Raw genomic sequence first — 25294 nt, forward strand, 5'->3', positions numbered from 1 at the left:
TACTAGTCAACACTGAAAACAACAGTCGATTACACGAAAAAATTATAATAAAAATGTTATAATTCAAATGACTTTCATTTTAATGTTTCGTTTAAAAACATTTTAAATAACATACTAAACAATATGTTTGAAAAAATAATTATTAATAGTTTTTTAAAAGTGTATGAGGAACGAAATGTTTTAATTTTAGGTCAGATCTAGCATGCGCTTTGTGCCAATTGCAGCGCGCTCAGAAATGACCACTGAAAGACGAGTTGTGGGGTGTTTTGAAGGAGGAAAATGGTAGGTTTTACCAAACTATGTCATATCAAAGTGGCATAATAAAAATTTCACTGGAGCCATGGTAACCATACTGTATTGGGTCTTATTGCGCGAGCGGAAAACGCGGACGGAAGCGCGGAATGCAGGCATAAAACAAAAGTAGATAATGATCTAAAGCTACATACAGTTATGTTAACAATAACTTAATAATAAATATAATATTTTAATATTTAAAATGCATGAAAGAGGATTGACGTTATTTGATGGCAGAANGGGCCATCCTCATACAGTTACACCCCTGTATCCCCCTCCCGCCATTATGATGGATGATTTCCTTATAGTAAGCACTTCAGCACAATGCAGTCATGATAGCTGAAGTATGTGGGCATGATATCAATCTTTATTTTATTCAACTCAATATCTTTTATATAAACATGGTCAATCAATGTGCCATTTTCAGTTGTTGCAGTTTCAACTATTTGAGTGAAACCAAACTGCTGCATGACATCACACAGCAAGTTTTCATTGAAATCTCCAATTATTACTTTGCCACCTGGTAAGTAGTTTATTTGATTAAGTTAATCAAGTTCTCTCTAAACAATGGCATGTTATATGATGATGGTCTGTATACAACTGCAACATTTGTGTTCACATGTTCAATCTTGCACGTTAGGCATTCCATGTTAAAACATGACACATCAAGTAAAGCAGCTTCTACATTCTCTCTGCAATATATACCAACTCCACCATGATTTTCCTCTTTTAGTTAGCAAAAACATCCTGGCTTGTGTCATATGCAACACTTCATGCTTTGTCATGGAAATAGTATCCAGTAAGGCTGATATCATTCTCGAAATAGTTTGGTTTTAGCCATGTTTCTGTTACACAAATCATATCTGCTTGAAAATATCACTTATCTTGTTGAATATCTAAGATATGTGGAACGAGTCCTTGCACATTGTGTAACATCATTTGAAAGTTTACGCTTTCTGTTGTTTCACATGGAATAATAAATGGTGGCATACTCTGTAATGTTTGCTCATTGTTATCTTTTGAATAAATAGCCTTTTCCTTGAAATCTTCTATTATCAGTCCATCAAGAGAAGTCACACGACTTAAAGCACCATATGCTTGTCCTGGAGCAAATATCTTTTTCATTGACACAACAGCTTTGCTCACCGTCAGACCTTATACTTTGTGAACTGTTGAGGCCCACGCTAGTCGAAGCTGATACTGTCGTCTGACCCCATACTTGACACTTTGTCTTCTTCAGGTTCAATTGAGGTACTTTTCACCAGTCCAGGTTTTAAACATGGAGTTTTACTTCGAGCTTCTTTTCCAACTCGCTCATCATCAAATTCAATATATATTTTTGATGGAAATGTTTCATCATCATTAAAACAGAATTCTTTAATTGTCCCAAAAACTCCATTCACAAGACCATCAGAAACATTGATATTTTTCTGCAGCATTACTCGAGCATCCACAGCTAACTCGAGAGATTTCTCTAAAGAACTGTTGTGAACTCTTGAATGAAACCCATCTTTTTTTCTCCATCTGACCAGTTTTAGCATTTCTCTCAAAGTCTTGGGCATTTATAGTAACTGTGTCAGAGCACAATTTACACAACATCTTTATGTTATGTTCATCAACTTCACTGTTAGTTGCATAAATGTGGATATCTGTACTACCATCTCCATCACCAGTTTTGCATTGTTTAAGCATTGTAACATCTTCTTCAAGGTTCTCCTTTTTTATGTACCATTAAACGATTTAATAGTTTTGCAAAGTTTTTGTCCTTCTGTCGCATAATCTCTGTAAGCTCAACAAAACCGAAGTTAGTTTCCCATAGATTCACACTGTTCATTGGTTCAGTGCAAAGTGGTTCACTTTCTGTCGATCTCTCGACGTTGTGTCGAGCTGACAGATGGGGTTCGTCCCTGAGAATGAAATTGGCCTACGCCCCGGATATCCAGGTATAAAGGGGAGACGGCGTGCCTCATTCATTCACCTTTTGTTCTTCGGAGCCTTCGCTCATGATCAACAGACTTCGCTACAAGACAGCAACTACAAGACTGCCGGTTCTACAACGTGGTGCAGTGGACTGCCCCTTCCTGCGGCGACTTCCCCTGGGTGTCTCGGCGGTTCCAGAAGTGTTCGAGTTTTTTCTCTAAAAGAGTAAATTTCTCCAGCGTGGCATGTCCCGCTGTTCTCGTGGGTGCAACACACTCATCGAGGAGGGGGACGGACACGAGGTCTGCTTCCAGTACGCTGGTTTCAAGTTTCAAAGCTCTGTTTCTCTCTTTGCTAATTCTTGCATCATTAGCACAACCTGTAATTTTTGTTTATTTGTTCTTCGTTTTCTTTTGTCTTAGGTGTACGTGGAAGACCTAAAATGAATATATCCAAACAGCAAATTGAGTTTCTTATGAAACAGGGACACACCATTAAACAGATGGCAAAGATGCTGTGCTGCTCTTCTTCATATCTGTACAGAAAAACAAAATCATTTGGAATCCCTACACGAAAACTACAAGGACAAGTGATGGATGCGGAGCTCATAGAGCAAGTCAGAAGACTTCACAGTCTCTATCCCAATACGGGTAGTGAGGTATGTTTAAAGGCAAAGGAAATGTAAATTGATTTATTGTTTTCTGAGGTGCACATATTGTGTTAGTAGGATTCTTACATGAAAACCTACATCATATAAAAATGAGAGACCTCTCTATTTAAGCAATAAGCCCAAAGAAGCAGTGGGTTACAGTTGATTTTTAACAGCTAAGGGGCGTTGTTAGGCACGATGTGAAGCGGAGTGCCTATCCTTCGCTTTTATAAAATGCTGTGTGACCCACTGCTTCGAAGGGCTTATTGCTTTTATACAGTTATTCCATTTGTGCAAGTGATACTTAGGCTATATAATGCAAACAGCAGTTATAAATCTGGGTATTTTAAAACGGCTTAGAACAGTTTTCAGAATCAAGGACCAGATCTGACCATTTTATTACCTGATTTTAGCTCCTGATTTAAACACTGTTTCCACTGTTGAATGCGATTGAATATACTTCTATATTCTATATAAAAATGCCTTATTTCTAGCAATCTTAGAGTAGTATTTTTGCTATTTTAAAGAATGGATCATTATTGTCTGTATGCACACAGTGGTACAAACTACGATATTTGTCTAGCAGCTCTTCTTCAAGATTCATAAATATCATTATAAACAACAGTATATAAATTGCAGAGTATACAGTACATTGGAGAGGCAATGACAAAATGTATATGTGCTGTGTCTTACATACAGGTACAGCATATGATAAAATAAAAACAATGAATTACAAAAGTTATTTTGGCACCATGGTTACAATAAAACCTACTTTCGAGGATAAAATATTTTGATCAAATACATTGTTTTTAAGTACAGTTAGTGCATATTTCATAAGATAAGGAAAATTGTATTTCTCTACTTATTAATTATTAGATCATGAGGGGACTGCTTCGTGCTGATGGGTTGTTTGTCCAGCGACGTAGGGTCCGTGAAACCCTAACACAAATAGATCCTGCTGCGGCTGCACGCAGGTGGAGTAGTGCCATTGCCAGGAGAGTTTACCATGTGCCTCATCCCAACAGTCTATGGCACATAGATGGAAATATGCGGCTAATTAGGTAACATCATTTTTATGCACTTTAAGTATGTTTGTTCATTCTTTTTTTTTTTTATAAGGAAAATTGTATTTCTCTACTTATTAATTATTAGATCATGAGGGGACTGCTTCGTGCTGATGGGTTGTTTGTCCAGCGACGTAGGGTCCGTGAAACCCTAACACAAATAGATCCAGCTGCGGCTGCACGCAGGTGGAGTAGTGCCATTGCCAGGAGAGTTTACCATGTGCCTCATCCCAACAGTCTATGGCACATAGATGGAAATATGCGGCTAATTAGGTAACATCATTTTTATGCACTTTAAGTATGTTTGTTCATTCTTTTTTTTTTTAAATTAACGTAGTGCTTTATTTAATACAAGGTGGGGTTTTGTTGTACACGGAGCCATTGATGGGAAATCCCGCCTCATAACCTACTTGACCTGCAACACAAACAACCGTGCCTCCACTGTGCTGACCCAGTTTGTGAAGGCAACATGTCTTTATGGTCTTCCTTCTCGAGTACGATCTGACCATGGTGGGGAAAATTCGCTAATCGCCCTCTTCATGAATCTTGTGCAAGGTGTGGAACGGAGAAGTCACATTACAGGAGAATCTGTTCATAATCAGCGCATTGAGCGGCTCTGGAGAGATGTTTTCCTGCATGTGCTCCAGTCTTTCTACAACTTATTTTACACTCTAGAGGATTCTGAGCTCCTTGATCCAGCTGATGATGTTCACAAGACCTCCCTGCAAATTGTTTTCCTGCCGGAAATTCAGAAGAGTCTGGATCAGTTCAGAAATGGTTGGAATCACCACAAAATAAGAACAGAGAACAACAAAACACCTGTCCAAATATGGACCGCAGGAATTCTTACCAACATGGAAACAAACTGCAGAGCCATCAACAACGTTTTTGGTGAGGATCCCTATAGCACACAAACTCTAGAAGATGCGTTGGCACAACATGGCATAAACAACTTTCCTGTGTACGACGATGATGTTCATTTTCCAGCTGTAGTCCTGGAGGAACCCAGAATCAATCTGAGCCACCAGCATCAGCAAAACATCATGCGGACAATTGAAGCCATCCCAGATGTGACCGCTAAGTATCAGACCTGCTGCAGAGAAATTGCAGATACATTACAGAATGCCTGAAATCAACTTGATAAAGCATGTTTGTTGTCCATATTACACTCCACTGTGTTTGAAATTATGTGTTCAAAATAACATTTGGAGAAATAAATGTGGAAGTTAGGATTTCTTAGTGAAGAGAATAAAAAAGTCCCCGTACATCTCTTTAAATCTGCTGTCTTTAATTAAACAGTTATTTTACTTTCATACTTGTAAATATTTTATGTTTAGATGTTTTAGGCTTGTGATGGTGAAATTAAGAATACTCTAATTTGGCAAGGTGAGAGCCACAAAATAACAATGTACTAATCGTGCTCAAATAGCTTAACTCTTTCCCCGCCATTGACAAGTTATGTCGTCATTTAAAAATCAACCGTTCCCTGCCAAAGACGAGTTATTACGGCAATCGGTGTTTGTAATGTTGTACAGCAGGTGGCGTTGTTACACACCTTTGGAAAAAGTACAGAATCTCTGAACCTAGAACGCACATATTTTATCTGTTTTTATCCTTGTTCTGAGTCTAATCATGGTGTAGTCTTTGACTACAATTTTTTTATTATCTCGGCTGTTTAATAAAAGTGATGCATTTTTGAAGAAACCTCCCACATATATACGGTGACAATTGGCCGATCTGAATCAAATTTCTGCTAGCGATGTAAAAGTTTAGGAGATGCTGGCTTTTAAACGCCTTCGCCCGGCTGTGCTGTGCGCAGTGTGTGACATTATACGTTAGCAACCTAGTACAAGGTGAACAAGCTAACATATGGAGCATAGAGCAGCGAACAGCATGGAGAGCAAAAACATCCGCGATTTAGAGGTATTTTACAACAGCTATGCCAACAGTTCCACGCTGTTTGCAATATATGCAGTAAATGTTCCGAGGGGTGGTGATAAAACTTGAATTATACACAAATTTAATTGAGATTTCATCCAAAGAGCACGTTATAAACTAAACAGTTATAAAGAGATTTTGTTTCTATTTATTTTAGGGATGTGCGAGACTAGTCGTTTAAAGGTACAGCTCCTACTAGTACACTGAAAACAACATTCGATTACACGAAAAAATTACACAAAATGTTATAATTCAAATAACTTTCATTTTAATGTTTCGTTTAAAAAATTTTAATAACATACTAAAACAATATGTTTGAAAAAAATTATTAAAGTTTTAAAAGTGTATGAGGAACGATCTAGCATGTGTTTCCTTTGTGCCAAGTGCAGCGTTCAGAAATGACCACTTGAAAACGAGTTGTGGGGGTGTTTTGAGGGAGGAAAATGGTAGGTTTTACGCAAACTATGTCATATCAAAGTGGCATAATAATAATTTCACTGGAGCCATGCTATATACGGTTTCTTATTGCCGCGATGCGGAAAACCGGACGAAGCGCGGAATGCAGCATAAAACGAAAAGTAGATAATGATCTAAAGCTACATACAGTTATGTTAACAATACTTATTATATATAATATTTTAATATTTAAAATTCAATGCATGAAAGACGGATTGACTTATTTGATGGCAGAAGAGCTGTAAATCGGTGAATGCATCTTGAGCACACAGAATAAAACTGAGATGAAATGTCTCGCTTTAAGTATAAATACTAAATATATTTTCCTTACTATGCATAATCATCGAATGTCAAAGTCTGGAAATACAGCCATTAACTCTCGCACAATCGTTTCTTAATGTCCTCGTTATCAGTCCTAACTAGTTCATAAAAAACCGGAATGAAGAAACATTCGTCTTTAACAATTATGTCTTCAAATTTTATCTCAGGGAAGGACACCACTAATTAATGAGTGATTTTAATGAGGTGTTAATGATCAGTCTAAATGCTGTAAACATTAAATGCTGCAGAGACCTTCTTTGGCTTTAATATATTATAATTATAATTTATAACAATTATTAATTTGAAATCTCAGTGAATCTCATGTGTGGCCATTTGTGATTTCGTTACGAGATAAAGGATGGATCGGGTGGGTTTTACATACATTTTTGTTATTTTTCTATGGCATCTGATAGCGGTTGAACCCGGAAACGGTATACGTCCATAATGGTGCGTGACGTCAGGCTTAACAAGCGGATTGGATGCCAGGCTTATAATATACGAATAAGCATTCATGAGAGGTGCTTTGTTTATGGGTAAAAATGGGCGTGTACAGGGCGGGATATGAGGCTGATTCACGTACGCACACTTGCAGGATCTGTGATTTATAAGCGGAATTTTTGTTTGTGTAGCCGCTTTTAGCATTTGGCGTACGTCACTTTTAGAAGGTTTCTACGCACAGTTTTATAAATGAGCCCCTGGACAGCAGTTTTCAGGGCGCACGGTCACACGATTATGTGGCACTCCCTGCAAACATAGTTGTATCATTATAACCTCATTGACTTTTGTTAAAGTCTTTCGTCCTTTAAAAAAACTGGACGACATTTGTTGCATATTAACGAATTGAACCTGACAACACAGCACTTCAGACTCTTCACATACATTCAGATACATAGCTTCAAAATAATTAATAGCTATAATCAAATATTACAATTAACTCTGAAGCACTACAGATAACAACAAATATTTCAGCGAGCACACAGTCAAAATATCAAAAAAAAACGTTCCAACATCATAAAACAAGCATCACACTATATTACACATGTCAACAAAAGTTCGTTACTCAACCACTTATCAGGCGTCTAAAAGTTTAAGTTTTTTTTTTTAAGTTTTACTTAATTAATATTGCATATAGGAATTTATAGTCTGTTATATTTGACCTGTGCTTCTCTCTCCTTTATCTTAAATGTGTGCTCTCACTGAGCGTGTGTGTGTGGCGTACTTGTCTGTGTACGTGTGTGTGTGCGTGCGCGTCCGTGTGTGTGTGTCTANGGCAGCCCTTGTGGATACGTCCTGCCGCACTGCGGCGGTTGGAATTCAGACGTTGCGTCACGGGTGGCTGTGTTCCCACGGGACTCAGCCACCACCTCGTCTGCTTCCCGTTCTGTGACGGAGGACTACGGCGAAGCAGCGAGGGTGATATGAGGATTACTGTGAGCGCTAATCCGTCAGCCACTGGCTCGCGGACCGTTCGCACCTCGTCTCGCTTGTCTGACCGTCCCCATGAGACGGTCCACCGTCTTGTTCCTCAACCACGTATTCGGAAAGGTGCGTGATGATGAGATGTCCCTTGCAGCATCGGAGGGTGACTTACTGGCATCGACTCCGACGATTCCTCGGAGCTCCCTCCCTCGGGGGGTCGAGCCCAGGAAGAAGCGGACGTCGAAATGTCAGCCATGCTTTCCCGGGCCGCCGGCATTGGGTTGCAGTGCACCGCACTGCCTCTCCCAACGCTCGCGGCTGGATACATGGTACCTCGGGTTTGAGAGCGGCTCCAAGCCGCACTCCCCCCAGTGCCGTGTTTTCCCGGAAGTGCATGAGGAACTTAGTACGACCTGGAACGCCCCCTTTCGGCGCGTGCACGTCAACTAGTTCCATCACCCTTTCTTCCCTCGATGGTGGGGCAGCTAGAGGATACGTCGATGTCCCCCAGGGGCTCGACCTAGACTCCCGTCCAAAGCATGTAGGTTTTTCGGCATCTTAGGTGTCGGGAGCTTACTCTGCTGGGGCCAAGTGTCTATGTGTGTTAGTACGTGTGCATATTGTGTGTGTGGAGTGTTTTGTATGTGGGTATGTCTGTCTTCTGTGTTTTCAACCTTTTCTTGTTTTTGCAGGTACAACTTTAATTATTTTGCTTATAGTCAATATGTCTCATGTACAGCTGCTTTGTAACAATGAAAATTGTAAAAGCGCTATATAAATAAAGTTGAGTTAAAAAAGCTTGTCAGGCATCTGTCTGTTCAGCGTGACGCCACCTTCCACATCCGGCGTGAATCTACCGTGTTGCCGATAGTAAACGTTTCCACCCTAAATACTCTATGGTTACGACCATTACATTAGTGTGCGAAGTGCGGTGATGATTCGCTTGTCTTCTCTGTTCTCATAACCACATTGCCTACAAAATATGGTGGTCTCATGATCTTTTCTAGCCTGAAATCCCTATGATTTGTACAGTCTAGTAGACGTGTTTTAGTAATTTGTCTCGAAGATGTATTTTATTAACTTTTATTCTCTTGACGAAAGTAATACTTTTCACCTACACCAACATTTTACAGTGATACAACATATAATCATAGACTTGCACAATGCGCTGTAGCTTACTGTACATCTTTGATCCGTCTCAGCATTGATTACCAGAATTATTTGGAGACTGAAATAAAGGATTTAGAATAATGCAGTCATAAATTATTCAGATTTTTTATTTTTGCAAATTAAACAATCTGCCAAAAATCCAGGTACATTGTATTGACACAAACTGCGCACCTGTAACCCCACATACAGTATAATTTGGACATTACCAAATACAGGTAACAAATATTGTAAACAGTACAACACTAACATTAAAGTGTTTTATTAACTTGTAAAGGTATGAGCAATTACATGATGCCAAAAGTTGGCGACTGCAAAATGCCTTCAGTTATGTAGGTCCTGAAGGATTCATATGTACTATGAATCGGAAGTCGTAGGACAATGAGGCACGTGTTGGCCTCAGGAAATATTCTGTCTTCTTGACCATCTTCATGAAGGAATTCAATCTGGGGTTGATGTGGGAATCCTAGTGGTGGCACAGATGAGGCTCCAGATGCAAACTCCAGCACCATTTCTAAGGTCAAAGGATTGCAGTCCCCTTCTGTAATCACAGATTGCAAACATTTAAAATTAAATTAGCATATTTCATCAAAAGCAACATACAAATAAGGGAGCATGTAACATTTTGCCTTAAGATCCAATCAAAGATTCTATACAGATATAATTTTACAGCAAACACAAAGAAAAATGCAAAAAAAATCAACAGAAACTTTAATATCTGCTTGAGAAAGCTTAAAGTCGTTTTAAAAGCTTTAAGTTTGAAGGCTGTCAGAGTAGCCAGAGTAAACCAGGGCCTTCTCAAAGTGGGGTCCAGGGACCTTGGTAGGCTTCAATCCAAAACCAGGGGTTAGTGGATTAATCTACATGAATTGTGAAATTGAGCAGTTTTATTAAAATGGCTTTACATGCAAATGAGGGCTAACTGATATGATCATGTTTTTTTTTGTTTTTTTTAGAAATATTACAGTCTTGCTAGAAGAGGTCTCGGGCCCCAAAGTTCTCAGATCAGTTATGAAGTAGCAAAACAAGGTTAGACAGAAAAGTATAATACATTTAATTGTCTACATCCATGTTAAATACAAATAAAATTCTTACACCACAAAGAATCAGTTGCAATATTGAATAAAACATTCTACCTACCTTCTACATCAATTAACCAATCTCTCCAGAAACAAATGGTTTTATTTTCCAACTGCCTCTTGTTGCTCCCAAGGGGTGAGAAGTTCACCTGAAAAAGCGTGGACAGATCTTTTGCACCCAGTGGTCTGACTGCATTGACAAACAGATCCTCAAAGATTTCAGGACGATTCTTTATCTCTTCAAGAAGACCAAGGGTTTTCAAACCCTCTTCAAACCTAAAATTCAACAAAATAACATAATACGCAATTTTGACTTTGACATTTTTGTGTTTGTTTATTGATACTTAAAGTGGTCAGGGAGATGTTTTAAGAGGAATTAAAAATTTATGACTGAAAATAACACCATATCACCTAAAAACATTGACAGTGCAAATCAATATAAAAACCTAAAAATTATTGTCCCATCAAATTCCATAATGTACTTTCTCACAGAACATTTAGTCTTAAGATTTTTATCACAATTGGTAAAAAATTGCCTAATGCGCATGCAGTGCTTTTCCGTTGTTTCTGTGATGTACACCTACTGCCTGAGGGCCAAAACTGTCCGCCCATTCACAAAGTAATCTGCTGCAGATTGGACCAGGGAATCTCTCTCTTCCAGAGATGAGATATACCTTAAGGCTCCCATCATGCTCAGACAGTCCACAGCATCTGAGATTGTAGCATGTGATTTTTGAACAGAGTCTGCATCTTTAATCTACAAATAAAGCATAAGAAAAGCCATGAACGCGGAAAGCATTTATAACACGGAGATACCGTAAATGTGAACTGTACAATCACCTTCAAGAGTTTCTCTCTGAAGGATCTGTCTGCTATTTCCTCAAGGGAGACAGGAGGTGTACATTTTCCAAAGAGTTGCATAAAGAGACGATCAGAAAAAAAATGAGGTCCAACGCCACCATGAATTATGCAGACTGCAATCATTTTTCCAATTGTCGAGTACAAGCCGTTCTCAAGAGCTAAGAAACACAGTTAGGAAAAAGCAGAGTTAATTCAGGTTAACTGGGACATTTGACAGTAATCTCATTTAAGAAATGCTTTGAAATGTATCTCAATGTCGAAGCACCTTCATCAACCACCCTGTATGTTAACAAGTCATGATATGAAAAATGAAATAGAGCTAATCCTTACCATGAGTATCAAGAGCCAGTAATCTGTTATTTTCAGGTCCTTCAAAAATTCTTGACGTTTGAATTTCCCTCATCAGCAAACGCAGGTATTCCCTGGTGGGACCACCTTCGTCTACAGCTCCTTCACCAACCCCATCAGAATCCACAAAAACCACATCCAGCCTTGCTCCTGGATTAAAACGCCTTCGTTTAAAAGCTTGTAGGCTGCCCTGTAATAGGTTGTCTCGAATTACATTGATTTGGTTGCTTGTGGCACAAGAAGAGAGATCAACTCTGCTATGAAGCTTCTCCAAAATCATCTGCAGATCAAATCTAAAACACAAAGGAGTAAAATTGCTTAGGTTTAACATTTTGAAAAAAAACCTTAGATCTTAAAATAAAAGTTCAAACAAACACGTACTCAGCTGAAGTAGATTCACAGTTATCTGTTGTCACAGAGGTTGCTTCAGTGGGAGAAAAATGTACAGGTGACCAGTGAGTAGAAGTGTAAGAAGGTGAAGAAGCAGGTGACCAGTGTGGAGGTGAAGGTGCAGGTGACCAGTGTGGTGGTGAAGGAGTATGACAAGCACTCTGTACCGAAGTAGATGGCTCATGTGGCGATGCTAATGACTGGTTACAAAAGGATGGGGTAAAACATTCTTCAGAATTCACTTGTATGCTCCATCTGCTCTGTTTACTTGAACTTTTTGGTAAATATTTCAGAAAAATTAAAGAAAAAATACAGCATACATAAATACAGTACATAGCAGGTTACTCACAGGTGCTTCCTCCGATGAAGTCCAAACAACGTACAGAGTTGAAAACCCCTTGATGTTGTAATCATTCAGTGTTCCTGAAAGGTTATTTTTAAGAGGTGTAGATGATGTTGCTTCCTGAACATAGAAAACTTCACTGGACAGGTCATCCTGACCAACAAAGTCAAATAATACCTAAAAACAGAAATTGGCAGGTAAGTGACGATATACAGTACATTTATTTATTGTGAACTATTATCAACACTGTTGACTGTATTTCCTTGTTTCCTATACTCAAATAAGTATTCAAGTATTACGTAGTACATTTTTTCACTGACACCATAATTCACAATTTATAAAAGACAACAGTAGTTTACTTGAATTGTCTCAGACAAGTTGAACTTTCGAATCCTTTCCAGTCCATTGGGAAACTTAAATTTGATCGGCACACCATCAATGGGTTCCTCAAGATTTATAATCCTCTGGTGTCGGTCTTCAATTGCCTATTACATCACCAAGTTTAAGAAGACAGTATACTTTCCATGAACCAAAAGATCATACTTACTCCTTTTCAAATAGCACATACCTTAAGTCGAATCTTCTCCTGAGCCTCCAAGCACTGGCGTCGCCTTTCCTATTTATAATTAAAATGTATATTACACCATTTTATATATCAGAGCTTAATTAACAACCCCTTATTTAGACCGTTTCATCGGACGCACGTGCCTGGCCCGAAGTTAACTTTCGGTATTGTGTTTGTTTATCGGTCTCGCTAGTGGCTGATACAGTTATTTTATATTAATATTAGTTACTCGCATACTGATCCGAATCAAAGCAACCTCCTTGGGGGTGATTTTAAGAATATCTTTCTCTCCAACGTCTCTCTGCTGGAAAGTATCTCCATAGATATCTGTGAGTATCTCTGCTAAAAGCCTTAGTACTGCGGGTCCTAACGTGTCTCTGCTGGAAAGACTTATTAACGCAGGTCCTAGCTGCTGCCTGACTTTTATCCTTTTCTTTTTATACTAAAAATCCACAGACCTTTTATTTTATGTAATAAATAAGACTTCGCTCTTTCTAATGCCCGCAAAATCTCTTCCCTGTCAACATGAGAACGACATCTTTTTGTACTGTGGTGGCCACGATTCGTTGCAACTCTATAATACAACGCTAGTGGCCGCTGTTAATCAAAAACAATGCCTTTAAGTCTAGGGAAGCAACGGTTCTTCTGCTGGTAACCCAAAATAATACTGGCTATACATATTTTTAACTTGCCAGCTAATGTAATGTATTTACTTCTTTTGCTTGTTATCAGAAATAATCTACATGGACTATTTCTTGCGGATGTGTACCAGAAATTAAATTTAGGCCACAAAAGCGCACATGTACCCTGTATCACGAAGCCGGTTTCAGTTTTTGCCCAGGTAAGTTCGCATATAGTTTGAGCATACTGTGAGTTTTTGGGCTCAAGAAGGTGGATTGGTTTGGAGTGGGATTTGTTGCCATGGTAATTTAGGCAACACGGATAACCTGCTCCAGAGCAGGTTTTATTCTGGGTTAGAGATCGCATACCAAAACTAGACCAATCAGCTGTGACACAAGTGACGTCTATCTGATGCAATGAAGCCACTCCCCATGCATCTCTCGCTCTAAATTGATAAGTGATAAGATATTAGAAGGAAAATCTTTTGTGCCAAGCGTTGTGCTACACCTGAACCTGATCTTTCCTGTAGAAGCTGAGTTTTCCTGTAGCTCAGTTGTTAGAGCATGGTGTTCATGGATTAAAGTGAAAAATTCTTCTGACTGATTTTTTTTCAGGCCATGTTTTATTCCTTTAACAGACATTTCATCTAAATAGTCAAAACCAATAGCGTTTTAAAGGGAGATGTTTTGAACCACTTTACGTAGTATTGCCAGTTTGCGTATTTATTTATATCTATAACTTTTCAGTGCATTTTGTAATTTATCTTATAAGACCAAACAATGTTTTCTGAAACTCTTAATAATTAACAGAAAAAAATAACAAAATAAAAGCACAACTTAAGACCAAACATTTTGTTTGTATTTGTCTCCACCCTGATAGCACACATACATCTGGCTTACGTCTATTTGACGTCTGCATTTACATCTGAAAGACATCTACAATACATTGTTTGCTCATCTGCAATACGTCTCGGAGATGTCTGCTGTCAGACATCATATAGACATCTAGAAGATGTCTGTTAGATGTTTATGATTTAGAATGGATGTACAACAGCTCTTTCTAAGATGTTTAGCAGATGTTTTTACGCAGCAGATCTCCAGATCTTTAGCAGATGTATTACAGACGTTCAGACGTCTCCGAGACGTATTGCAGATGAGCAAACTACGTATTGCAGATGTCTTGCAGATGTAAATGCAGACGTCAAATAGACGTAAGCCAGATGGATTGTGCTATCTGGGCAGAGTGCTTTTCACTTTTTCTGCCTTCAGAAACCATATTCCTGAAGCTTGGCTACACCTGACACCCGTTTCAGTGTTTGACTAGTTACAGTGACTAGTTACAGTGTTTGACTAGCTTTCCCAAGGCGACCGTTAAGAAGGTAGCCTATCACTTTAACATTTCCATGGCGACGCGGCATTGCTTATCATGTGACACACCGCAGAGCCACAGCACAGACTGATGCATTGCTTTTACATTCTTTTACTCAAAAAATTCACAAACTGTTAACTATGTCATGAAATATCTGACATTCCGATTGTCAGATATGTGCATGTGAATGTGTTTTGTTGTTTAAACACTTTTATAATGATCGCGTTAGTTGATCCAGAAGCGATCGCCGCCATGTTTGTTTCTGCCGTGGTCTGAGATCTGCCGATTTACATCACGTGAATTCATCCACTTCTCTTAAAAACACAAACGTAAGTGCCTGGTGAACTGACAGAAGAATTGAGTGATCTTAACAATTGCTTACATTGCAGATGCTGTGTCTGATGTGAATAAAACACATCCGTCAAATTACATTTGAGTAGGTTGTTATTGCCGCTATATAGACAATCTCTAAATGTATTTTGTGCTTGTAGCCACGTGTATATGTCTGAAGTCTAAATTAAACATTGAAAGCACTGCGTAGTTGTGATATGTGACCGAGTCTGTCTCTGGCTCAGTGCCAGCCAAAGCGCGTAATGTTCTAATCACACTGGTGTGATCGTACGCATAAAGGGTTAACAACATTATGAAAAGTGAATTTAAGACATTAAGGACAGGCGGGAACCCTGCAATTGATGGAAATCCGTCGTAGACTCGCTGCAATTAACGGAAATCCGTCATAGCGACGGAGAACTTTAATCCATGCGTGTTAGTAATGCCAAGGTCATGGGTACGATCCCAGTGATTGCACGTACTTAAGAGACAAATGTGTAGTATGATGCTATGCAAGTCGCTTTAAATAAAAGCGTCTGCCGAATGCGTAAATGTGATGTAAACCAGGTTGTCAACTCAAAGCTTACTGCAACCATGCGTTTGTTCAACTCGCTTCATGATAAAGGCCACACATCTGCAGTAACGGTTGTTTATGTTAAATGCATTTGGCAGATGCTTTTATCCAAAGCAACTTACATTGCATTATACATTTGTTTCTAACTATGTGCAATTCCCTGGGATCTACCCCATGACCTTGGCATTGCAAGTGCCATGCTTTAACCACTGAGCCACAGGAAAGCTTATGTTAAACAGTTGTTTATGTTAAATTTAAAAGGTCCTCCCCACAAGATGCACTGCGTTTTGTACCTGGCCACGTGGCAAGAAGAGGGTCAAACCGTACACCTCTCAATATTAGAAAAAGGAAGTAAACATTATCAAATAGTAGTGAGTATGGCATGCCTGTAATAATGTAAACTTTCATGGCTAATGAGTTTTTCTCTGCAGTGTATTGAAAACTGAAGTGTAAACATACCTTTTCTTGGTCTGCTATTAAAGACTGTTCGTATTCACTGTCCTGTTGTTGTCGCAAAGCTCGCCAATGTTGTAAGACCTATTAAGGCAATAAACATGTAATGAGAAACAAATACTTTGTTACCACATGGTCATTTTGGACGTTCAGTAAAATGGACCTCAGATGGAGCTGTCTGAGAGCTGGATGCCCGCTGAGAATTATCTGACAGGCTCAAAGGAGGTGAAGGTTCCTGTGAGAGCAATAGTGAGATTGTCATGAAAACCAAACCTTTACTTTTAAACATTTTCTAACAAACCTGGTATAATTCTGCTCATTCTGCTAATGGCACAATGTACACTGTAGTCTACTCCGGCCAAGGGCTTGATGCAGTGTCTTGATAATTAAAGCATACTTACATTTTCTCTGTCTGCTACTAAAACCTCTTCACATTCATCGCCTTGTTGCAAAGTTCGGCACTGCTGCAAGACCTATTAAAGCATTAATAAACAAACAAACCTTAGGAGAAACAAATATTCCCCAGAGAGTCTGACATATTGTTTTCTCTTGGTAACTGCATTGCTTTCATTGGTTACCACATTGCTGTTTTCTACACAGTAAGATTAATCACCTCAGATGGAGCTGTCTGAGAGCTGGATGCCCGCTCAGAATTATTTGATGGACTCAGAGGTGAGGATTCCTGTCAGAATAATGTTCAGATTGCCATGAACACAACAACACACTTTTACATTATTGAAGACTATTATAACAGTTACAAACCTGGGATAACTCTGCTAACGGCAGTATGTACAGTCTACTCCGGCCAAGAGCTCGCTTCAGTTCTTTGACAGAAGTAAACTGAACCTTCTTTAAGTTCTTTCCTCTGTCAGCCTTGGCCACCTCATATCCAGTCAAATTTAGACTGACATTAGGAAAACTTTGACAGATAAATTGTTTGAAATCTGCCAAAGTCCAATTCAGTTGAATCTGCGAGACTTTTTCTCTACCCACATCATCCACAGGGATACCTGGAAAAAACAGGGTTTTATTTAACAACGTTAGCTGATTGATTATCAAATATTGATTCATTATTTTCCAATAATTTGCAGTTACCAAATCCATTTTTTTTTATTTCTCTTCGCTCAACCACTGTTGGTAGCTTTGTAAAGGAAAGGCCAGGAAGCAAAAACAGCCTCAGTTGGAATGTTGGACTTTCTCATCTTCCAGGTGTACCTTTAAGGAAAATCATTGATAAAGTCAGTAAATTAAGGGCAAAAAAACCCTTTAAATATAGAGCAGTACTGAAAAGCACCACAGCTGCTTATTTTTTCAGCATGTCATCAAACCCTTTGTAGTAACCATGTTAATCTATGGTAACTGTTGCAAAAACATTTGTGGTTACCATGTTTGAGCTGCAGAAATCAGGATTGTTGGTAAAATTGTAAAAATGGACATGAATATTAATCAGAAGTGAATATCTCTATAGAGAATGTGAAGATGACGTCACGCTCTATGTATGTATGTTGCAGTGGCACCGCCATCTTGGGAGGCTCATACTCCGCTGCTAGAATTCTTTTGATATGTACCGTTACTCGTTTTGTTTGATATATGGAGAAATCGAAAGTGAAAGAACCAGGGCTTTTCCTGAACGACTCTACATAATTCTATTGCAGTTTTAACGCAGCAAGACCGACCTACCACAGTTTATTGCCCAATCAAACAAGAAAAACAAAACACTGCATTGAACACACTAACAGACATCCTCCAAGATGGCGCAACATTCAACGCTGGGTGACGTCGATTAACAAGCTCTATACCGAAAAGCAGAGGTCTACACATTGCGCGTCTAAAATTGTGACGGGAAAAAACGGTGACCGCGCGGAACTCCGAAAAGTTGAACTATTTCCATCTCGATATGGCGCCGACGCGCCTAGAAAAATGTGCGAGCCGCCGCATGTGCTTCGCTCCTTTGCGCGCGCCTGCTGCGTGTCTACAATTAAATTAACGAACTTGCACGCGCAAAAGTCGCGAAATGTGAATCGGGGCTTAATGTTTAACACAGAGGGGAATCTCTCATAATGCTACCGTTTGAAATAAGACAAATCAATGACAAGCATGAGGTTTTACAACAAAAAAAGTTCCATCTCTTGACTTCAAGATAAATAATTGACGAAATGCTTTGTAACTTACTCAACGTAAATCGTAAACATTAAAATATTTTCAGTAAAGCAAACCTTTAAATAAATAAATAAATACGCACAGACTGGCCGTCACTGATTGCGGTCTAAAAGTTACCTGAAAGTCGATTTCGAGACCTACGAAACAGCCTCCGTGTAGTAGCAAGCAAGTTCTCATTTGAAGTACCCGCTTGTACAAGTTCCCTTCTTGCCCTGCTAGTGACATTAAAAACTCTGTCGAACGCAGAAACTGCCGTGTCCTCTGTTGCGCTTTCCTCCTCCATCATGTGTACTCTCTGACAAGCCGTTAGCTTCTCAGGCAGCTAGCTATTACCGTTGAAGGCGCCAAAAGGGCAAGGCATGATGGGAAAATCCGAATTCTTGATATCAACAATGACGTCATCACTCGCAGAAATGTGTATTCTTGATATCAACAATGGCGTCATCACTCGCAGAAATGCGAATTCTTGATATCAACAATGACGTCATCACTCGCAGAAATGTGTTTCTTGATATCAACAATGACGTCATCACTCGCAGAAATGTGAATTCTTGATATCAACAATGACGTCATCACTCGCAGAAATGTGTATTCTTGATATCAACAATGACGTCATCACTCGCAGAAATGTGAATTCTTGATATCAACAATGACGTCATCACTCGCAGAAATGTGTATTCTTGATATCAACAATGACGTCATCACTCGCAGAAATGTGAATTCTTGATATCAACAATGACGTCATCACTCGCAGAAATGTGTATTCTTGATATCAACAATGACGTCATCACTCGCAGAAATGTGAATTCTTGATATCAACAATGACGTCATCACTCGCAGAAATGTGTATTCTTGATATCAACAATGACGTCATCACTCGCAGAAATGTGAATTCTTGATATCAACAATGACGTCATCACTCGCAGAAATGTGTATTCTTGATATCAACAATGACGTCATCACTCGCAGAATGTGTATTCTTGATATCAACAATGACGTCATATCGATGTTCTTGTATACATCACTACGCAAATATCTTGTCATACGTATCACTCGCAGAAATGTGTATTCTTGATATCACATGACGTCTATCGAATTTGATTGAGATCAACAATACGTCATCACTCGCAGAAATTGTATTGTATCACAATGACGTATCACTCCAGAAATGTGTAATTCTTATATCAACAATGACTTACTCGCACAATGTGTATTCTTGATCATACAATGCGTCAACGCAGAAATGTGTAATTCTTGATACAAAATGACGTCATCACTCGCAGATGTGTATTCTTGATATCAACAATACGTCATCACTCGCAGAATAGTGTATTTTGATATCAACATGACGTCATACTGCAAAAGTTATTCTTGATATCTGTAATTGCATTTTTACTAGTTAAATATCACAATAGACTTCCATTCAAATTCAGTTTCAGATATCAATAATTCATTTCTTACACGTTTAAAATCTAATTTCAGATATCAGAAATGCAATTCTTACTAGTAAAAAACATAATTTTTGATATCAATAATTACTTTCTTACATGTAAAAATGCCAATTTCTGATATCAAGAATTACATTTTTACTAGTTGAAATGCTCATTCTTGATATCTGTAAATTAATTTTAACATGTTGCATTTGGTATTTCTGATATCAGGAAATAGATTTCTGATATCAATAAATCTGAGAGTAATTGTAGATATCTAAAATGGCTTTCTTACTAGTAACAATCACATTGTTGATATCAAGAATTAACATTGTCACTAGTGAAAATGTAATTATTGATATCAGAAATTGGCATTTTTACATGTAGTAATTCAATTGTTGATATCAAGAATAGACATTATCACTAGTAACCACACAATTGTTGATATCAAAAATTATGTTTTTACTAGTAAGAATTGCATTTCTGATATCTGAAATAAGATTTTTAACATGTAGGAAATTAATTATTGATATCTGAAACTGAATTTGAATGGAAGTCTATTGTGATATTTAACTAGTAAAAATGCAATTACAGATATCAAGAATTAAGTTTTTTACTAGTTGAAATTCATTTTTTGATATCAAGAATACACATTTCTGCGAGTGATTGCATGATTGTTGATATCAAGAATTCACATTTTTACTAGTGAAAATGTAATTACTGATATCAAAAATAGCAATTGTTACTAGTAGAAATTCCATTCTTGATATCGAAAATTATCATTTTAACTAGTGATTTTTAATATCAGTCTTATTTCGGATATCAGAAATTCCTTTTCGTATTATGTGCATCGTTATGAGGAGCGTTACGTCCCTTTATGAATATTTAAATAAACTAGTCTGACGTCAGGCACCACTTTAATGGTGGTTCCTGACGTCAGACTAGTTTATTTAAAAATCCTTTTATTGAAAATACGCCCAAATGGAAACACGTCAATTTCGCAAAAAAAATACCGCAATAAGGTGTTTTTTCTGCAATAGATATATTTTTAACGTATTTACAAGGCATACAAAATAAGCATGCCATTCGCGGTATGTTTTGGCAGACCATTTGGAAAGAAGGAATACACATCACGTAATTACTTATATGATGGGCCAAATACTGCTCCAAACCTGTGAGTGCAGTATGGAGATTTATTAGAAACAGGGAGGTAATATGATAATATATAAGGAAATATAGACATTTCTCTTAACTCTTTCATCACAGTAGGTGGCTCTATGCGCTAAAGTTGGTTAGCAACCTACCATAAAACCTACAAGTATTTTTGCAAACTTTATTTGCATAACATAGTTTAGTGGAAACCGTCACTCCACAATATTTTTAATCGACATTTAGAAAATATCGCTTCATTTTTGCGCTAATCTGTAATGGAAACCTGGCTAGTGATTCGTTTTTTTTAATGAATTCTTTAAATTTATTTTAAATGTATTTATTTAATTATATAATATTTGGATACCGGAGATTCCTGGAGACTGTAGGCTAGTGTTACATGAGTTCATAAAAGTTTTGCTTAAATATGTGATATGAATAAACAGCTGTTAAAATACGAGTGGTGCTTGGACCCAAAAAGAATATTCCTCAACTTTTTTTTTCACACAGCTCCGATTTCCCACCCGGAAATAAACATCTTGAATGGCACTTAGAAGTCGAACATCCGTCCTCTGAGCTCGGAGCAGATTATCCCGACCTGTTTTGACGTCACGGGCGTCAGATTCCCAGTGTTTTAAAAAGATAAACAAACATAAAAGTATTTTTACAGCACGAAATCATATTAAACAAGTCTCTTTTGTAAGTGTTATTCATTAATTCAAATAATAAATATTATTTTGGCTCTCTTTAATGAGCAGTGGCGCGTGATTGACTGGAACGCATTAGGGTCGGAGAGGACATTTAAAACTGCCACCTATTATTTATGCAAATATCACCATGCTACCCGAGCTAACATAAATTCACTACAAGCTTGTGGTTCCTAAAAATACCATATTTTATGTAGATCATTTTTTGTTGCTTTTGCACTGACCTTTATTAAACTATGTCCAATATTAACTGCAGTAATTGAAAAAATTTAATGAAAAATAATATTTTTAAAGAACAGTATGTTTATCCTGTCACTAGGCCTATATACATGTACATACATACATATATATATATATATATGCATGCGTTCTCAACGGATCAGTTCATCTTAAATGTATGTATTTGTTGTCTGACCTTCTCCTCCCCATGTCTTTGGAGCCGTCATCAAAGCCAAGGAAACTCTCTCCATGAATGCATTAGCCAGGGGCTACAAGGCTGTCATTTTCGGGACAGTGGTGTTCTTCAGCAGTTAAAAAAGAAAATTCAACAAGATTTGTCGTTACGACTTCCTTTACGCAGAAGTCCACTCAGCTGTTTCACAATTTATCAAGCAGTTTCTATTTGAGACATAGGTCGTCAACTATAACTCTTAAACAACTGTCTTGTCTCCACGTTAAACAGTGCGTCGTAAAAAAAACCGCAACAATTTGCTATTTAGTAAAAACATCAGGTACGAGAGCATCAAACTCAGGTGGTGTTCGCAGCTCTGCACAATTTAGCTCCAACCACACCTGCTTGGAAGTTTCTCATCATGAAGATCTTGATTAGCTGAATCAGGTGTGCTTGATTAGAGTTGGAGCTAAACTGCAGAGCGGCGGCCCTCTGATGGTGCGTTCCAAATGGGATACATCGCCCTTGGCTATCCGCTGGTTTTTCATTCAAATTCATTCGACTACCCAAATATTCGATGTGCAATTAAAAACGTTATTAGTCTATTTCATAAGAATAAAAAAGCTTCACCACAGTGTTAAGTTACCGCTAGTAGGCTAAAGACACTATTAATGCTCATTCTCATTTAAAATATTTAAATTAGTCTGTGATCTGAGTGAACAAATATTTAGAAACACATACAAATTTACGCCTGAATCATGTGTTATGCTCTTCTCACATCACCATCAAAATGATTTAAAATACTATAAAAATACCAACGTAATATTACATTATTAACGTTATTTTTTTATTACCCTAACTTGTAAATTCATGTTCGTTTGTCAAAAATACATTAAATAAATCTAATTTAAGCTTGAAACATGAAAATGTAGATTTAACTGCAAAAGTTAATTTATTAATACAATGCAGAGCTAAATAAGACAGACACTGAAAATGAAACGAGAAAGAGAACAACGCATTTATATGCGGTGGTGATCAGTGGAATTAGTAAGTCTTCCTCAGATGACGGTCACATAATAAACAGAAACACTACAATGGCTCCGTTTTGGTTGTGGGGTATTTTCTAGGATCTTAACTCGTACAGCCGGCATGGCGGTATCAAGCCCGTTTACTTTATTTATTATAAACATCATAAATGATAAAACAGATATTCATTGTCAGAGCTGGCTATTGTATTGACAAACGAAAGCTGCGGTTCTTCTCCGCTGTCGGCTTTATTGTAAACCGTTAGGAACATACTTTCTTTCACCAGAGTAAAATGCTTGTTTTTCTTATCAAGAACCTGTAAAACAAAAAACTAAAAGGTTACCATATAACCATATACCACTGACTGTCAATATGTTCTGATTTGTACGTTTCTTGAACGTTCTGTTTTTATGCGTTTGGTCCGCGTGGGTTTAAACGCTGTTTTAATGTATTTTTCTTTTTTCAACGTTGTTAATCTTTTCAATAAAAAAACACATATACAAGAAATACTATTATTGCGTTATTTATATTTAATTATAATTATGAGCTTGATGTGGAATTGTGGAATTGTGACTAGATAAAAACTTAAAAAATTGCTCTTTATAAACTTAATTGAATTAAATGAATATTCGAATAAGAGCTTAAATACTCGAATATGATAGGTTATTATGAAAAAGCCAATCTCTACTAAAAAACTTTAAATTATTTTTTTGTCACTATTGACACTATCGGCGGTTAGTTGTTCAAATTTCATTAGACGGAAATTAAAATGACTTTATCTTAAAAATACTCAGGCTTGGAGATGTCACGCTGAGATATCTCACACTGTCAAACCAGATGCAACGCGGTGGCCTGCCCATCATTAAAAGAATACAATGAAAAAATATGTAAAAATACGAAAGGGAGCGAAAATGTTTAAAGGTTTAGCTCTCCCCGAGATAATTGCGTTCCTTCGGAAAACTTTCCCATTCCCCAACGATTATTTAGCGCTCCATTGCAAACATGAGCTCCTCCTTTGACGAAAAGTCCCTCCAACTCGCGCCCAAATGAATTACATTAATTTTTCTTATTATGCATTATTTTCATATACTTTATCAACATTATCAGGAGATTAATCACTTTTAAAATGCTCAAACAGACAGATTATTGGCAGCTGTATACAAACAGACACTTAATTTTGACTCGTCTCGTCCTGTTTTCGCTCCAATGAACTGCATTTTTTTTTTTTAATCTGCATCTGTTAAAATTGGACCTTTTTTAAATATCAGCATTTTTGGGACATTATTGGGTGTAATGTGGTCAAATACTGTGATCGAAATGATCATGATGCTTGGTCATGTATAGCCTACTGGAAGCTTCGTCCAGTTATTTAAATTTTGATGTGAGTTATATTCTAAAATGATCGGAAATGTCCGTAAAAATTATGGCTAATGAGTTACTAACAGCACATTTTCCATTTTTACTTCCTTCTTCATTTTTTTTACAGTGTGACGATATTTGTCTTATTTTTAAGCTTGATCAACTCTGTATAAACTGTCATGAATCGGCAAGCACGTCTTTGCAAATGATACATTTAAGCTGGTTGCCTAGCTTCTGTGGGAGTGAATGCTCAGTTATACGTGTGAGTTCGCAAACAAAACAAAAAGCATAACATTTAGTTATGGCTACAGTGTCTTTTATGGGCGAAATTGGAATCCATATACCTGTATTGTCGTACTTACTAAGGACAAAAGTAAGTAATATAAAAATTGAGTGCAATATCGAGTTATGACTTTGACAACTCAGAAATCCATGCATTACTTCAATCATTATGAATCTTCAGTGTGCTCTCCACCAACCGGAAATATTCAAGAAACAAAGACGTCACTTCCTTGGTTATTCCTTGGTTATCAACCAATTGCAATTGAAATGATTTGGCGGCAAAAGTGCATTATGGGAAATCAAGATATCTCATTAATATTCATTAACTCATTACCATTTGCATTTTTACCTGTAGAAATAGTGTTTCTAGATATCTGTAAACATATTTTTACTAGTTAAAATATTATTTAAGATATCAGTAATTACATTTTTACTAGTTGAAATTCCTAATACACATATCAACAATGTATTTCTTACTAGTAAAAATATAATTTTTGATATCAATAATTACTTTCTTACATGTAAAAATGCCAATTTCTGATGTCAAGAATTACATTTTTACTAGTTGAAATGCTCATTCTTGATATCTGTAAATTAATTTTAACATGTTGCATTTGGTATTTCTGATAT

At 37.4% G+C, this 25294-nt stretch overlaps 2 protein-coding genes across 2 annotated transcripts; one reads left to right on the plus strand and one right to left on the minus strand.

Annotated features, from left to right (window-relative positions):
• The first annotated feature begins 4028 nt into the window (after positions 1-4028).
• Positions 4029-5546, plus strand: LOC130550669 (uncharacterized). Its single transcript, XM_057328173.1, has 2 exons — positions 4029-4200; positions 4283-5546. Exons 1-2 carry the CDS (start codon positions 4187-4189, stop codon positions 5055-5057), a joined length of 789 nt encoding a protein of 262 aa, XP_057184156.1. The 5' UTR covers positions 4029-4186; the 3' UTR covers positions 5058-5546.
• Positions 5547-9340: 3794 nt separating this feature from the next.
• LOC130550671 (uncharacterized) lies at positions 9341-18606 on the minus strand. Its single transcript, XM_057328174.1, has 16 exons — positions 18507-18606; positions 17256-17357; positions 16923-17170; positions 16774-16842; positions 16562-16633; positions 16324-16395; positions 16167-16244; positions 12818-12865; positions 12609-12734; positions 12256-12426; positions 11898-12106; positions 11499-11809; positions 11148-11326; positions 10892-11064; positions 10369-10583; positions 9341-9769 (listed from the first exon to the last, which is right to left on the minus strand). The coding sequence occupies exons 1-16, from the start codon at positions 18604-18606 to the stop codon at positions 9516-9518; spliced, it is 2427 nt and encodes an 808-aa protein (XP_057184157.1). The 3' UTR covers positions 9341-9515.
• Between the last annotated feature and the right edge of the window lie 6688 nt (positions 18607-25294).

Source organism: Triplophysa rosa, unplaced genomic scaffold (genome assembly GCF_024868665.1).
Source record: "Triplophysa rosa unplaced genomic scaffold, Trosa_1v2 scaffold392_ERROPOS45786+, whole genome shotgun sequence".
Lineage (NCBI taxonomy): Eukaryota > Metazoa > Chordata > Actinopteri > Cypriniformes > Nemacheilidae > Triplophysa > Triplophysa rosa.